The sequence below is a fragment of the Anopheles ziemanni genome, chromosome 3 (assembly GCF_943734765.1).
Source record: "Anopheles ziemanni chromosome 3, idAnoZiCoDA_A2_x.2, whole genome shotgun sequence".
NCBI lineage: Eukaryota > Metazoa > Arthropoda > Insecta > Diptera > Culicidae > Anopheles > Anopheles ziemanni.
Window position 1 is genome coordinate 44,065,312 of NC_080706.1, and position 15,982 is coordinate 44,081,293.

General features: G+C 44.0%; 6 protein-coding genes and 1 non-coding gene across 8 annotated transcripts; 4 read left to right on the forward strand and 3 right to left on the reverse strand.

The window, feature by feature from the left end:
• The first annotated feature begins 427 nt into the window (after positions 1–427).
• On the forward strand, positions 428–1,872 carry LOC131286739 (cleavage stimulation factor subunit 2-like). The gene is made up of 2 exons (XM_058315735.1): positions 428–687; positions 748–1,872. Exons 1-2 carry the CDS (start codon positions 551–553, stop codon positions 1,778–1,780), a joined length of 1,170 nt encoding a protein of 389 aa, XP_058171718.1. The 5' UTR covers positions 428–550; the 3' UTR covers positions 1,781–1,872.
• A 121-nt stretch (positions 1,873–1,993) lies between these two features.
• Positions 1,994–2,066, forward strand: Trnar-ucg (transfer RNA arginine (anticodon UCG)). Its single transcript has one exon. It is a non-coding gene; the product is annotated as a tRNA-Arg (tRNA).
• A 241-nt stretch (positions 2,067–2,307) lies between these two features.
• LOC131288147 (dynein axonemal light chain 1-like) lies at positions 2,308–2,981 on the forward strand. Its single transcript, XM_058317260.1, has 2 exons — positions 2,308–2,465; positions 2,540–2,981. Exons 1-2 carry the CDS (start codon positions 2,308–2,310, stop codon positions 2,979–2,981), a joined length of 600 nt encoding a protein of 199 aa, XP_058173243.1.
• A 43-nt stretch (positions 2,982–3,024) lies between these two features.
• On the reverse strand, positions 3,025–4,684 carry LOC131287401 (zinc finger protein ZPR1). Of its 2 annotated transcripts, XM_058316446.1 has the most exons (3): positions 4,479–4,684; positions 3,826–4,379; positions 3,025–3,756 (listed from the first exon to the last, which is right to left on the reverse strand). In XM_058316446.1, exons 1-3 carry the CDS (start codon positions 4,587–4,589, stop codon positions 3,060–3,062), a joined length of 1,362 nt encoding a protein of 453 aa, XP_058172429.1. In that variant the 5' UTR covers positions 4,590–4,684; the 3' UTR covers positions 3,025–3,059. The 2 variants fall into 2 exon arrangements, with proteins under 2 accessions (XP_058172429.1, XP_058172428.1); XM_058316445.1 differs by having other exon boundaries at positions 3,025–4,379.
• Positions 4,685–5,091: 407 nt separating this feature from the next.
• Positions 5,092–6,649, reverse strand: LOC131287543 (uncharacterized). Its single transcript, XM_058316601.1, has 3 exons — positions 6,476–6,649; positions 5,598–6,155; positions 5,092–5,532 (listed from the first exon to the last, which is right to left on the reverse strand). The coding sequence occupies exons 1-3, from the start codon at positions 6,590–6,592 to the stop codon at positions 5,293–5,295; spliced, it is 915 nt and encodes a 304-aa protein (XP_058172584.1). The 5' UTR covers positions 6,593–6,649; the 3' UTR covers positions 5,092–5,292.
• A 687-nt stretch (positions 6,650–7,336) lies between these two features.
• Positions 7,337–9,757, forward strand: LOC131289255 (protein RFT1 homolog). The gene is made up of 4 exons (XM_058318471.1): positions 7,337–7,432; positions 7,530–7,738; positions 7,807–8,302; positions 8,368–9,757. The coding sequence occupies exons 1-4, from the start codon at positions 7,373–7,375 to the stop codon at positions 9,304–9,306; spliced, it is 1,704 nt and encodes a 567-aa protein (XP_058174454.1). The 5' UTR covers positions 7,337–7,372; the 3' UTR covers positions 9,307–9,757.
• On the reverse strand, positions 9,469–11,983 carry LOC131289256 (DCN1-like protein 1). The gene is made up of 3 exons (XM_058318472.1): positions 11,866–11,983; positions 11,061–11,645; positions 9,469–10,991 (listed from the first exon to the last, which is right to left on the reverse strand). Exons 1-3 carry the CDS (start codon positions 11,866–11,868, stop codon positions 10,617–10,619), a joined length of 963 nt encoding a protein of 320 aa, XP_058174455.1. The 5' UTR covers positions 11,869–11,983; the 3' UTR covers positions 9,469–10,616.
• Between the last annotated feature and the right edge of the window lie 3,999 nt (positions 11,984–15,982).

Consider the following 15,982-nt stretch of genomic DNA (forward strand, 5'->3'; position numbering starts at 1 on the left):
CTACACCATTGCGCTCGATATGAGTTGCTTGCCAAGATCGGTCGAGTTTTTCAATATATTCAACCGCTGGACAACCTGTTCAGAAACATCCCAATGATTCAATAGTAAAAAAAATTTACTTTTGTGCCCTGTCGCTAGCTTACACGTGCTTACGCGCATAGCAAAGGGATCCTTAACATGAAAAATAGTTGAGATTTGTTTAGAATTTAATTAAAGCGTTCGATTCTAGTTAATAGTGATTGCATCTAACAATCAAGAATGTAAAAAAGTGCAATAGCCCATAGTTACACACAATTTTTAAATGTCCTTTTTGTGCATCCCCAAGGTTGATGGCGAATAGGTTGAAATATTATCTTGACTATACTAACCTTAACGTATCAATCTACGTTTATATTGTTGCCTTCGGCACTTCAATTTCCCGACGTCAAACTTCATGTTTGGTTGCATCTGATGCGCGGTGTTTTTAATTGTATTTTTACAAAGTGGTTGTAAACTAGCTGTACAAATTTATCAATTAAATCGATTCTAGAGCAAGGTACTTTTTGGCAATATGGGTGATAGAAACCATGACGCCGGTATTATGGACAAATCCATGCGGTCGGTGTTTGTCGGTAACATTCCGTACGATGCTACCGAGGATGCATTGAAAGAAATTTTCTGCGAGGTTGGATTGGTGCTGTCGATGAAGTAAGTTGAAGCATTACCCTATGTAATGGCACATAGATTTACTTTTTGTTATCCCCGCAGATTAGTGTACGATCGGGAGTCCGGTAAACCGAAGGGCTATGGATTCTGTGAGTACAAGGACAAGGAGACGGCCCTCAGTGCAATGCGAAACTTGAACGGATACGTATTCGGTGGCCGCCCGCTTCGAGTGGACAACGCTTGCACGGAAAAATCGCGCATGGAAATGGCTGCACTCTTGCACGTGACGCGTGCGGAAAGTCCGTACGGTGAGCATTGCCCTCCACATCATGCGCCGGAAATCATAACGAAACATGTCGCCAGTCTACCGCCCGAACGTCTTCACGAGATGATGGTGCAGATGAAGCAACTGGTGCAATCTAACCCATTCGAGGCACGCCACATGCTGATGCAAAATCCTCAACTAGCGTACGCATTGCTGCAAGTGCAGGTATTAACGAAGGCAATCGATCCAGCGGCTGCATATTCGTTCCTTCACAAAACACCCTCAAATCCCAATTTTGGCGAATCGTTCCCGCCAGCGCAGCAACCTGCAGGAATGGCTGGAAATGCGGGACAATTTATGCCCTTGCACGGTGCTAATGGGAACGTCGACAATTTTCGCCCGAATGTTGATCCACGACTTGGCCGACAGGCAGCAGCACCGGGCAATAACGATTTTGATCTACGAAATCGTTTCGCTGGCGGTCAACCCGCCCAACGGCCTCCTCAGCTGCCACAGAACGCACCATCATTTCCAACCGATCCCCGTCAACGTCCAGTTGACCCCCGTATGGGCAAAGATCCACGCTTGATGAACAACGCCGGTGGCCACTTCGGAGCTAATGCAAACCAAGCACAGCCGTCCGGTGGTAGGCCCCAAATACCGCAACCTAGTGCGGCATCACTGTCTGCTGCGTCGTCGGGACTGAATCTGGATCCATTGTCTAGTGATGCTACAGATCAGGAGAAGGCTGCACTCATCATGCAAGTTTTACAACTATCAGATGAACAGATCAATCTATTGCCACCGGAGCAGCGTAACAGTATCCTTGTCTTGAAGGAGCAGATTGTCCGGAGCTCGCAAATCCGATGAATGAATAACATGTGTGTTGAAGAGTAAAGATTCGATGTCATGATTAATTGTCAAAACTATACAATTTAATAAATAGTTTTAAAATAAACAAACGGTACTCTATGTTAGATTCAAGAACAAATTTTCTCCAGTTGATGGAATTCCAGTCGATTATCAAAAAGGAAAAAAAAACTTGCTGAATATGTACACGCTTTGGACCCTCCCACCAAAAACGGCCGTGTGGCCTAATGGAGAAGGCGTCGGACTTCGGATCCGAAGATTGCAGGTTCGAGTCCTGTCACGGTCGCAATATAACTTTTTTTTCCTTAACTTTTTAAACGTTTCGAGGGGTAACGAAATCAACAAAACTACCAGGGGGGATGGTGGGTTTATTATACTACGACACACATATTATTTTAAACGTTACTATGGCAATACACCAACGATGTTTTTCTTCCATATTAGTTTAACACATTACATTTTTTCTGTATCTACTTGTGTTTTTCGACTAGTTGAAGTTAAGTTAAGTTAACAACCAAATATTCACAATGGCTATAGCAAAAGCTACGACCATCAAGGAAGCCTTAAAACGGCTAGAAGATCGTACTAAAACTAATTCGTGCGATGAAAAAGAAATAGATCTATGCTTCCAGTGGCCTCCGATTGAGAAAATGGATACCACCTTTTCGACCCTTACCGCATGCCAGTGAGTATCGAGGGCCATTGAATGGTTTTTCGAATTAACAAATGTTTAAGTGTGATTCCTTCCCACTACTTTAGGAAATTGTCTCTTTCGACGAACATGATTGATAAAATTTACGGATTGAGTGGTATGAAAAACCTTCGCGTTCTATCACTAGGACGCAACTACATCAAGGCAATATCCGGTCTGGAAGGTGTAAGCGACACACTGGAAGAACTCTGGATCAGCTACAATTTGGTGGAAAAGCTAAAAGGCATCAGTGTGCTGAAAAGGCTGAAGGTTCTCTACATGAGCAACAACCTGGTCAAGGATTGGGTGGAGTTTAACCGGCTCGCCGATCTGCCCGTGCTAGAAGATCTGCTGTTTGCCGGGAATCCTCTGGTCGAGTCAATGGAAGAGAGCATTTGGCGGGCGGAGGCAAGCAAACGTTTACTGTCGCTGAAAAAGCTTGACGGTGAAACGGTCATCCGGGAGGAATCAGAAAATCAGAACGCACAAGGAGCTCAGCCTGAAAAATAAAACATTCTTTCAGAGGACAAACAAGCCAGAAATGTAAGCGGGTTATCCGGGCGTATGCCTTATATTTGTCTCATCTTATTAATTATCTCCTGCTCCCTCTTCCATCGCTTCCTCGCCGTAGTTTTCTGTTTTCATATCGTTCAGACCCATCTCTTCATTCTGCTCGTACGAACGATGGTAGCGAATTATCCGCAAAGCCGTATCGGGTGTTCCGTCATCGTTCAACGATTGCACGTAGCTGTTACCGCTCGGATCGTCCAGCACTATCGTCAACTGTTTGTTACCGGCAATCGCCTCATCCAGCTGGCCGAAGAATTTATCCATCCGCTCCTTCGTTTCCGCGTCGTTCGAGTCCATGAACATACCCGTGCTTTCAATCAGCTGTTCCCGCATCGCCGTCAAAAGACCCTCGATCGTGGTGAAACGTCCACCCAGCGCTCCGGCACCGACCTCACAGTCCAATTCGCGTACAAGAAGATTACACGATTCGGACTTCAGGACATCGCGTGAGAAGTCGATTTTTCCCCGAACGGTCACCTCAATTTTTACACCCTGCTCCTCAATCCCGCCGCCTGGTTTCACTTCGTTCGTGCGCGATCCACAGTTGTCACAAACCGTGGCCATGATTACCACCTCCTTGAAGTGCGGTATCTTCGTCACCTTCATGTTGGTCTCGCACTGGGCCGAGCACTCTGGGCATTGTGTTTGAAACTGCAGCACCTCTCCCTGCAGTTCTTCCAGCGTCCAGGCACCTTCCTTGATCGGTTTCAGCAGACTGTCCACTTCTTCCGGCACTTCGGCAAGTTTCGGCTTCTTTGGTGAACTACCGGCGTCCGCCGGACACTCATCAACCTCGTCGTGTGTGAAAATACCGAGAAGGTGATTTTGTTCTTTCGTGCGCTTGAAGTGTGAAATTGTCGTTGCCGGATCTTTTAGTGGCGCGTTGGGATTCTCAATGAAACTGTTGCCGGAAATGTCGGACAGTGCTAGCGTGAAGGGACTGTTGAGATCCTTGAGCCCCTGCAAGTTGGTGACAAATTCGTCTATCTTTTCGGCCGCTTCGGGGTGCTGGATTCGACGCACTGGTTGGTCCTGTTCCAACCCACGTATCACCCGATCGATAATGCCCTCAATCGTGGTCACTTCACCCTTCTGCGATTGGGCCGGAATCTCAAAATCAAGCTCCTCTATCCGTATGGAAGAAAAGTCCGATTTCACAACGCGCCTATTCAAGTCGCGCGCCGTTGTCACCTTGGTGCAGATGGTAATGCCCTTCGGGGCGATTTCACCACCCGGTTGTATTTCGTTGTTTTCATACCCGCAATGCTCACAGGAGAACGACATTATTACCACTTGCTTGTAAAAAGGAATTTCGGTCAGTAGAAGGCGCGTCATACCCTGGAAAAAGAAAATAACGCATTAAAAACAGCTAACTTAAAACTAACATGAAGTTTTTAACCCCACTTTTCAGTGCCCGGTTAGTGCTCCACTACTTACATTCTCCTGACAATTCATGCACATGGACTCTATCTCTGTGACCCCCAGTTCTGGCTCTTCCTCCACGTTTAGTTTCGGAAAAACCGTGTTATGTTCCCCGATGGTCTCCATAATTGTCCGAGATGTATTTTACTAGTCACGAAATATACCGTAAACCGATGTTGAACTTGAATGTCTTTCTAGAAAAAACACTTCTATTCCAGATCACAATCACGATGCAAATGTACGTAAACAAAGTGCCTTCAATGGTTACCAAGCTCTATACACTGGAGATCAGATAACTCTATACATCTTGATATTCACTCCGAGGTGCTTTAATTTGTTTGCAAACAAACGTTTTTTTAAATGCAGTTTTGTCGAATAATATGGGACTTTTAAATGTTTCGTTTTATTTTATGCAATTTATTTCGTGATTTTCTAACAAAATTAAACAATTCAGCTGATTTTCAATTCCTTCCGTTAAATAAAATTGTATTTCACTACAAAGAAAACATAAGATTTGTTGTTTTTTTGTAAAATTGCATCAAATAATTTGCATTTATTTCATGCACATTTTCGCAGAAATATGTTTAACTTTGGTACCCTTTGCCTCCAGCGGTAGTTAGAGCTTTGGCTCCGATCGGTATGTTATAAATTAACGCTCGTATCGCATCCGATTGGACCACAAGCGATCTTTGATTTCATTTATGAGTTTAAAGTCTTTTTTGGCGAAGGTTTAACTATTGTTGCAATAGGCAAGCATTTCGATGGCACCAGGCATCATTTGTAACATAAAGTGAGCGACCCGTTGCTAGGCGGAAGTAGTATCGTATAATTAGACGAATTTTACTAACTGCAGATGTCCATCGCTGCCCCCGACGTAAACGGTAGTTTTCTCGGCACCGACAGCCACTGAGTTAATACAAACGCTATCAGAACCAACGACTACCTCGCCGGTAAGTTTCGGTTCTTGGGTGTCGATCCCGGACCACTGCTTCAACGCACCACCATAGCCGGCAGTGTACAGGTACTCGTCACTAGCACTCATGGCATTAATAATCATATTATGGGCATGCTGTATGTTAAAAAGAAAAAGTTGTTGAATTATCGTCCAACCTAGGACTGACTCCGTTTTCTTACCTCTTTGGTCCATATCACGGGGTATTGATCTTTTCGGCTATTCTTTATCATGGTTATGCCGAGCCCATCGCGCGTAAGTATGGCCACATTACTGTACACACCATCTTCGGTGCAGTTACCGCACAGTTTCACCGGGCACTTGCCGGGGATGGAAGCTTTGGTCATAAAGCGGCCGGACGCAGATCCTTCGATGATCTCTGTCACCGTAAGATCATTGTCCCGAATCGAGTAGATTATGTTGTTCTGTATGGCCATCGAACGAACTTGCTCCACCACGTTAAACTTGTACTTGATGCGCTGATCGATCCACATGGTGATGATGCCTTTATCGTCGCCACTGTACAGGTTGTCGTTACGATCGACAAATAGGCATTCAATTTCATCGTTGCATTTCAGCAGCTCTTTGCATTCATCGCCGTTGACCGGATCGGTAAGGCATTTGATCGTCCCATCGCAGCTGCTGGTGTACATGCGCCCTTTTGAGTCAATGGCCATCGCGTAGATGTAAACTTCGTGAGGTGTGAGTTCCTTAAGCAGTCGCAAATCTTTGCTCCATACCTGCAACGTGAGGAAATTGTTTTTACTTTCGGCAACTAAGCATAAAGGTAAAATTTTCTTGTGGCGTTTGTCAGATGATGTTGAAACTTTTATCTTCAAAAACAAAAGAGATAACCGGTATCTGTATCTGGATAAAATGCTTTTTGTTTTTGATATGCAAGCTGGCAGTTTGTCAAGTCTCTTTGATTTCAAGCAGAACAAAATGCTCGAAATAAAAAGCTAATTTTAGCATGCCCATTTCGTCATCGAGCAGCCAATGTAACCCACGCAACATCGAAAACAAACCATTTATGGTTAAATCAAGGGAATCACAACCATACCTTAACTTTGCCGTCTCCGCCAGCACTAAATACGTGATCGTTATGGTACAGAACTGCGGTTATATCACTGCTGTGTTTATCCGAATCGGATGATATTTTTTCCACCGTTGCTGGCATTTTCGGAGGCGAAGTATCTGTTCCGCAACGACAACAAAGTCAACAAACTTTTCAGATGGCACAACGTGAGCTTTTGGTAGCGGAATTGTCTCTGCGAAACTGCTCGTAAAACTGCTCAATCGCTGGACTACGCAGAGTGGAACTCTTATCAGCAAAACACCAAAACAAAGCGATTTACTGTTACTTCTTTACTGTTGAAATGTGCAATCAGTATCTGCGATTAGGTACCCGCCGGGTATCGGCATCGGATTTTATTTTGCTGTGCAATTTTCGCTGCACTTTGCTGTCATTTGCGACGTCATATTCAGCTGTCATTTTAGATAGGTGCAAATTTATTTTAACGATCATTTTGATGTTTGAAATTTTTAGCTCTTATTCAAAAGCGTTGAGTACAATTGTTTAACGTAAAATGTAATCTCTGGATATCAAACGGATTTGGTTCATAGCAATTTAGTTTACATTTTCCAAACCGTGGAGAGCAACCCATCAGCTAATGAGCTCAATGGTGCAGCACTTCCAACGTCATAACAATTGACACTGACAAAGAACAGCTGGTCGCTGTAAACAAAAATAATCATAGCGATAATTTTCTGTACGCTTTTTTCCACTCAAGGTTGTGGTTTCGTACGAGTTGTACACGCTCAAAACCTATCAGAATTTTCTAAAATGTAACCGTTTCCTTACCACACTTTGAACAACAATCCCTCCCGTAGCCGACAAGTTTTTGGTTGTGTGTTATCTGTTTCGTGTTATTTGTATATCGAAGAATTTCAATCCATTATGGGAAGAAATGTACTCGCCAGCAGCTTACAGAATGCATCCTTTAGTATCATATTTCAGGTGAGGTGTATTGAGACCAAGAGGTCGTGTTGTGTTACCGGTGGCCCCCACATAGGCATCTTGTGTAATAGTTTATTGAAAATGTATATCTTTCCAGATTATTTGCCGATGCATCACATTCGCGATAAATGCATTCATCGTGCGGAACGTGGGCAGAGAAGTGTTGGGAATTACCAACGTCCGTCTGTTACTGCTCGAGAGCACATTGCTTTTCCTCTCTAAGGAAGCGATCATACGATCGGCACTCAGCTCACGCCACAATAAGCAATGTAGTTGGGCACAACTGATTAATCAGCTATGGATCACGTAAGGACGAATAAACCATCCCGTCCTACTGCTACCGATTGTCTAATAACCATTTCGTTGCCTTACAGCGTACCGGTATGTTTTGCGCTGGCCATCCCGTGTCTGTATGTCTGGATCAATTGGCTTTCGTCGGTGGATGCCATCTACGCCGAGCAGTACCGGTTTGGGTGCTTCGCAATAGCGTTTGCTTGCATCATAGAACTTACCGCCGAAGCACCCATTTTCGTCGGTCAGGTGTTTTGCTTCGTGAAGCTTAAGGTTATTCTCGACACAGGGCATATTTTCATCCGATCGTTTATCTTTATCGCGATCGTGCTGCTCAATAAGGACATAACGATTTATGCGTTCGGAATCGCACAGATCACGAGCGCCTGTACGATCATTGCGGGAAACTATGCATTCTACTATTTCTACATACCGAAGCTGTTGCGGTATCGGGATGAGTTAAAAAAAGTGGACGATAAGTATATCTTACGTGAAAAGTATGGCCAACAGTATGAGAATATGGAAGATTTCCCGTTTGCCTCCATTAAACAAATGCTTCCAGGAGTTTTACCAAATCCGGTAGGTAAAAGACCATTGTTCAGCCGTATTCTTATTTATACTAACTGCCAAATTTTTATTCCCAGAATTCCGTCTTTAACTCAGATCTTCAATCGCTTGTGTTGAGTTTCGCCAAACAGGGTATATTGAAGCAAGTGCTGACCGAGGGAGAAAAGTACGTCATGTCCGTCAGCCCTGTGCTAACCTTCAGCGAGCAGGCAACGTACGACGTTGTGAATAATATGGGTAGCCTAGCGGCACGGTTCATCTTCCGACCGATCGAAGACAGCGCCTACTTCTACTTCACGCAGTCGATTGCACGCGACACAAGCCTCGCCCAGCAGAAGCGCGAAATCGTCCAGGAAACGTCCGACGTGCTCGCATACGTTCTTAAAACCGTCTCATCGATCGGACTGCTTGCATTTGTCTTCGCCCAAAGCTACTCTGGCACGGTGCTGCTTTTGTACGGCGGGGCAGACTTTGTAGAGGGTGGCCTACCGGAGCTACTGCTACGCTGGCATAGCTTGGCCATCGTTCTGCTCGCCCCGAACGGTATCACCGAGGGGTACATGTTCGCAACGAACACCGCCAAGCAGATTGACACGTACAACTACTACATGGCGTTCTTCTCCGTGACCTTTCTGCTGCTCTCGTACCAGCTGACGAATTGGTTCGGACCGGTCGGGTTCATACTGGCCAACTGCTGCAACATGAGCTTCCGCATCGGGTACAGCGTTTTCTACATCAACAAACACTTCCACCCGGTTGGTATGAGCCCGTTGCTAAAATCCTTGCCCGGTCCGATGTACCTGAGTGTGCTGATAGTATGTGGAATTGTATGCAAGATTTCCGAATCGTACTTCAGCGGTCGATCAATCCTGTGCCACCTGTTTATCGGGGCGCTCTGTACGGCGCTGTCGGTGGCCACGTGGAGTTTTGAAAACCGGGAACTCTTGCGCACGGGACTGGCACGGTATCGTACGCGTAAGCAAAGCCTTACTCCCGACGACGGCCCTAGCCGCTGAAGAATCCGAAGCGTACATCCCTTGCTCAACTTAAACCAAAGAAAGTAGAACAATATGTAGCTTCTCTTTTTGGTTGTTTTACACGTTCCTTACTAAAAAAGACGATCGACCATAGGACCTTTAACACTACGCACTGCAATATTGTCAATTGATTGCGCTTCTTTTTTACCACATCTTCCACGATGGCCTGAAAGGTCCAAATATAGTGAGCCTTTGCGTTGTTTTCCTTCTCCTCAATAGAATTCCGTTAGCTTAACAAATCAAAACCAGCACCGCAGTTGGGAGTGTCGCACAGTTGTCCGGATAGTGAATGCAAAGTGTGATAATGAGAAATAAAATGTACTTGGACTACTCGCTTTCTCTTAAACTAGAGCCTTTTTTTAAAGTACTATACTTATCGTAACCCTTAACGGCGTTCGGAAAAAACACAAATAATAAGACAACAAGACAATCCTTTAAATTTACAATCGTAACTTAATTATTGGTGTGATTCATTCTGTTTTGCAATGGTTTTTTTTTTCTTCTGCTAGAGGGTTAATATTCTTGTTGATGCACATAGTTGAATTTTGCCGTTCACTCACAACACTTCCCTTTTTGCTTTTACCAAGTTTACGATATTGCCTTAATTTACTTTCAAAATGATGCTATTTTATACGTTCACATCTCTCCTTTCCCTTGTAGCTTGTATGTTTCTCTTGTTTTTCTATTCTAAACCTTCGAGATTTTATATGGCTACGGGAGCCGTAGTATGAACCGAAAAATAACAATATAACATAACACGGTACACAAAAGTTCGACTGACAAAGTTTCTTGCAGATGTTGAAAACAAAAACAAGAGCTAAACACGCGCGCTCAAAATACAAAATTCACTCAATTTCGCTAATATCTCATCCGTGGGTTGAGGATCGTTTCTTGCTGCCGTAGTCCACTACCGTTCGAGTGGCTGAGTTTGCCCTACGAAAGAGTCACCACGTTGGATCTCCACGGCCGTGACAGTTAACAGTAGAAGAAAAAGGGGGATGTTGGGAACACTATATTGGAAAGAAACAAACGGGCAAGTAAAACTAACGGGATATTGCAGGATAGCGAAAGCAGCGACGCTTCGGAGTATCTCTTCTATTCCAATCTGCTCTCCAATGGATGGCCAAAACTTTTAATTATTATTTGAATTTTCACTCACGTTGCATTTCATACATCGTGGACAGATGATAGCTACTTATGAAGTCTTTCTGATGCGTAGCACAGGAAAAATTGCAAAGAGAGAAGTAGAGAACGAGAAAGAGAGACACTAGCATGGGTCTGGCTGTTTCCTAGTAGTACATATTGGCCGTACTACCGGCCGGACCGTACGGGCTCGATCGGCTCCCACCGTACGGGTTGCTCGTCGACGATGTGGATGTGGCGGTCGCAACACCCGGCCCGACGTTACTCATCATAGCCGAGGTGGAGGGCAGATGTTGTGGCAGCGTCGTGCTGCAGCCGCCCCCATGGCCGTGGCCTGTCGTCGACGTGATTACGGATGGATGGGTTACCTTGTTCTGCTTCAGACACCACTCGACAAAATCATCAATCAGCACCGGCCAGGCACCTTCAGCGTCATAGTTGGACATACTGTCGTCGATGTAGGTGGCGAAATCGAGGAGTAGGTTCCATGTGTCCTTCGGAATTGACCGTTTGTGATTCTCCTGCGTTAAGGGAATGTATGAAAAAATGTCTTAGTGGGGCTTCAACTCATTTCACTCTTCATTACTTACCTCTAGAAACTTGCACCAAAGATCGAGAAACTTAAACCGATCCTTAAGTACAATGTTCCAGTACGCGATGGCCATCTCGAGATCCAATCCCTTTTGGCCAGGATCTTTGGCGTAGTTGAAGGTGAACTGGTAGAAATCTTTAAACCGTCCCGGATCCTTCAGCTCCTGCTCCAGCCGCGGAAGCTTCTCCTTCAGTTTGTCTATGCTGTCCACGCCGAGGTCATAGAACCCGCTGATGAACTCCTGGCGGGAAAACTCGCACTGTGCCTCCGCCTTGAACCGCCAGGCGATGATGAGCACCAGCTTCGACTCGGGATTGAGATGCAGATCTTCCAGAAAGCGCTCTACGCCGTCCGAGTTGATTTTGTTCGGATCCGCCGGATCGCGGTACAGGCTGAACAGCTGCTCGATCTTTTTCCTGTCCAGCTCCCGGTAGTACAGGTCCGGGTTTTGGAAGTAGGTGTCACAGGACAGATCGAGCTTCCACTCATTATCCTGCAGGCATCGGATGGCCGTCTGTTCTCCGGTATGTGTGAGGGATATGAATTTCTTTACCTTGTCCTTTTGGTTGAGCTTTAGTTTGTTCTGCAAATGAATAGAACGATCGTATGTGTAAACTAACTCATCAGCCTGAGCTGCAACCATGCAATCAGCTTTCCCAACCGATAATATGCGTTTTGCAAATAAAAACATTCCAGTACCGAAAGGCAGCGAAAACACTGGCGCTATCTGCGCTGACACACATAGCAAAATATTACAAAACGCCACCACTTTTCGTAACTTTTCAGCAGAACTACAGCCTTACCATAGTTTATTGCTCCGATGTATCGCACTAGAAAACTTATTTCTTATTTTTTTGAACAAATTTTGCGTATTTTGCAGCTTTGAACTTAGAAAGAAAACATTTCCTTCGAGAAACAAACTCAATCCCGAGTAGAGATGCGTCGTCGGAGCTAGACTTGTTTCAACCGATCCCTGCTGAAGCAAATCACTCCGATCTTTACAAGGAGCAGGTACCAATTTAGAATGATTTTATTCAGCACTTCTAATTTAAAATTCATTAATCTGTATAAGCGATATACCAGTATAAGCGATGATCAAAAAATAAGAACTTGTTTTTGTTCAGAACTCAGAGAAATTGTTAGGTCTTGCTCCTTATCTTCATCGGATTTTAAAGATTCTTGGAACTTTAATTTCCATCGCTTATCCCACTGTGAACCTATTCTGATGTCAGATGGATTTGCACAAGGAGACTGTAAAATATGGTAGAGTGCTATTAAATTTGGAGATTTTCTTCGCAAAATACTACTTATACTTACATCCAGTTGTTTCACAATTTTTAATACAATAATTAGTGGATTTTCAATGAAATTAAACTATTGCTAAGCAAATAATTGCTCTTTTTCTTGATGATAAATGTGTTCTTTGGTTCTCATTGCAGAAACTGGCTTGCCCTGAAATTTGAAACATCTTGGCTTTGGTCCTATCTTTTCAGTCGAAGAAAAACTGTCGACGCGATAGCACTGTCAGATGGATAATAACAGCAACATTGGACGGTGCGTCGAAACGGTTGTTTTATTTATGTTTTTTAGTTTCTAGCTCGGCTGGAATTAGCCTCAACTGGACAAATTTCCTTCAATCAGATACTTGAATCCCATCTAGCAGGGCTTTCTGAAAGAAGGTTCGGTTGGTGAAATTTGTGGCGTTGGTAGTAAATCGAAAGGATCGAAAAATTCCGCGCAAAACAGTGCGAACGAATCGAACGGAAGAGTTTTGCTTGTGCGCTTGTTCTGGTGTGTTGAGTATTGTTTAAGTGAATTTCACTACAATAAAAACCAGCACTGATGGTAGATTACCATCCCATCAAACGCCACGTTAATGTGCATACATTGGGGATAGCAAAGTGAGAAAATCTCCGTTTTCGGAGCCAGTCAGAGCGAGAAGATAGATCCATTTTGCACGGAACACGAACGAGCGCGCCTCTAGTGCTGACGAGATGTGAGCTGCGCAGCATATCAGATTCGCAGTGAAAGAGTTTTGTTTTTTCGCAAAGGAATTTTAGTTAAACTTGGCCTTCTAGGCGAAGTTTCCAGTCCGGGGAGTGTTCAATAACAAGTGGCTAAAGTGTGGGTCAGTTGGAATATCGAAACGTTTGAATCTTTACACGAATCGTTCGACGACAGCTCAGCTGTGTGTGGTGTGAAAAATAGCTGTGGTGTTTGAAGTTGTGGTGTGAAATCGCTCGGAATAACAATAGTGTCCCGTCCCAGTGGGCCCGACCCCACGGGTTGCAAGTGTGCGCTAGAATTTTCTATCGACTGCAGTGTGCTTAGTGGAAATCCATACGTAGTGACCGCATTTCCGCTGGGGAGCATCACCCAAGGCTCATCTGTTGGATTAGCCTGGTGCACAATAGAGCGCGGACACAATCGAAAAGGTAAGAATTTTTCCAGCTGCTTTCCCTGTACGCATACTTTCGTGTCGCAGTTTCCGCGCGCGCTTCCATCGCTGGACCGTGGGGCGGCATCTCGCGTCTCTTTCAATCGCGAGTTGTTTAATGTACGTACTTTTTGAACGACGACGAGGAGGTGCGACTTCTTTGTTTTCACTTCCTTTTGGCACGTGTGCAAACGCCCGAGTGTGTGTGTGCGTGCGTGTACCAGTCAGCAGTGGGTCGAATGATGTTGGTGTGCGTGCGGAACGGTCAAGTGGTTCAGATGGAATCAGCAGGACGGTAAAAGTAGGCTAAACACGACAGTACACCCCAAAAGAACCTGCTATGACCGTCACCGCGCCGGCCCGTCTCGCCCCTTCGACATCCTTTCCTAACGGCGAGCGTTTACCAATGGATTCCTTATGTTTCCGTTTGGGGCATTCGCTACCAAGACACCAAACTGGATATCCAAACCCCCGGAAGGGCGCTGCAGCTTTGCCTACTCAATGCTCTACGTCTGGTTCACTTATGCGACCCCTTAATCCAGCGGGTAAACAGTTTTAAGCATCGGGCTCATAATATCCCCAAAGTGCACATCGGTTGCTTGATACGCCAGACTCGCCGAACGAGCTGATATATCCGCGTGGTCAATCTATTGAACGCTATGCGCCAGTGAAAAGTAACCAAAAAGTGAAAGGTGCGGAGAAATGCAGCGAAATTACATTCGTTTTCTATAAGAAAACGATATTTTCTGATTATTCTTCTACTTTCATCTTTTTCATCGGAATTATTACTAGCAAATACATTATATTGCATAAGTAGATCGCTACGGTTTTTGTTGTAACTGAACTACCAACATAGAACTTATTTTTGCATACAAACATACCTCGATTAACTGAACTATTCCTTATGTCGCGATTCGAGCATGAATGATAGCAGCACAGACACCGTTTACTTATCAGTATATAAGTATCCTTCTATATCCTTTATGTGCTGCAAAATGTCAGGCTAAAAATCAAGGATGAAAAGTGTTTATGATTTTATTTGGGAGAACATTTCTTACAAGGAGTGTTGCAAGACCCAGCCTCCCTTTCAAGCATGGTTTTTTTTTTTTAATTTTAAGTAAACCAATCAATGAAGACTGGTAGCAGTATTTTCTGACTATAAAAACTGAATCATTGATCACAGATGGTAAAATCGAACCACCAAAACATTTTTTTTTTAATTTCGTTTTATATGCTATCGAACTTATTCTTCGATTATTACCTTCTCACATCAACATCCCGGAGTCGTCTCTCAATTGCATTCAATTTCTTTGTTAGCCCAATAATTTATAGTCTTTTGCGGCATCTTTACATGCCATACCGGTCAATTATAACAATTGGACGCCAATACCAGTGCCACATCGCTTCTTCGAAGGTTCCGCCAGCACACCTCGTAAGGAACAGCTTGGACAAGCCTTGTATAGGCGTTTGCCACCATGCGTTCGCACGTGCGTTTGGCATATGGAGTTCCTGGCCAACGGGTTGCATGTTCTGATTGGTAGTATTTATTGCTCCCCATATTGCTTGCCCAATTCAATCGTGGAGTGGAATCACATAGATTTTTTTCTTTTTTCACACGGTTTCAATACGAAACCCTGCTCCCGCCAAGGACCATTTAGATGATTTTACACTAGTTTGTTCTGTTCCACAGGTTCTACCATGAAATGATGTGTTCCAGGTGTTCTAATTTCTGCTCTCCAACGGTTGTCATGACTACCGACAACGAGCAATCAGGTTTTTGTTTGTTCGTAACGCAATAAATCGGGAACTTCTGGCAAACCACGTCTTGACATTGGAACGAACAATGAGTGTCAAAATCGCTACGCTACGATGTCGTGTGGACGCTGTCTTACATAATGTGACCCGCTCTGCAATGATGTACTGAACGAATGATTTGATTCCATTATAGCGAAAAAGGATGTTGGATGGAAAAAGGATTTCTAGGAACAAAAATCTGCACCGGTAAGACAACTAGTCCCATTTTATCATCCCGTGCTTTTTTTTGCTCTTTAGTCGTAAAATATAGTATGGCTATAAAGTAATAATTATTGAAATTTTCACAAAACTATCGATATGCTTTACAAACCTCATGATACTAGGGAGTTTTTGTTTTGCATAACAGAAAAATAAAAATACATTTGTTGTACCTGTACCCTGTTTGATTGATAAATAATTAAAATATAAATAAACGATACAACATGTGTTTAAAAACAAATGAGAAAGTTTGCTCAGCCTGAGATATGAACAATCTATGACTGTCGACAGGATGCAAAACACAATTTAATCGTTTCGAGTACAATCGTTCAATCAAGCTCTAATGTTGGGAGGGGGGCGGTTTTTATTTGTTATTGCTGATCGAATCAACACGGATGGTAGGCGTAATCTCTGCCAAAACCAATGAATTTGCACGAACGCCCATTGGCTCACACAAACACACATACAGT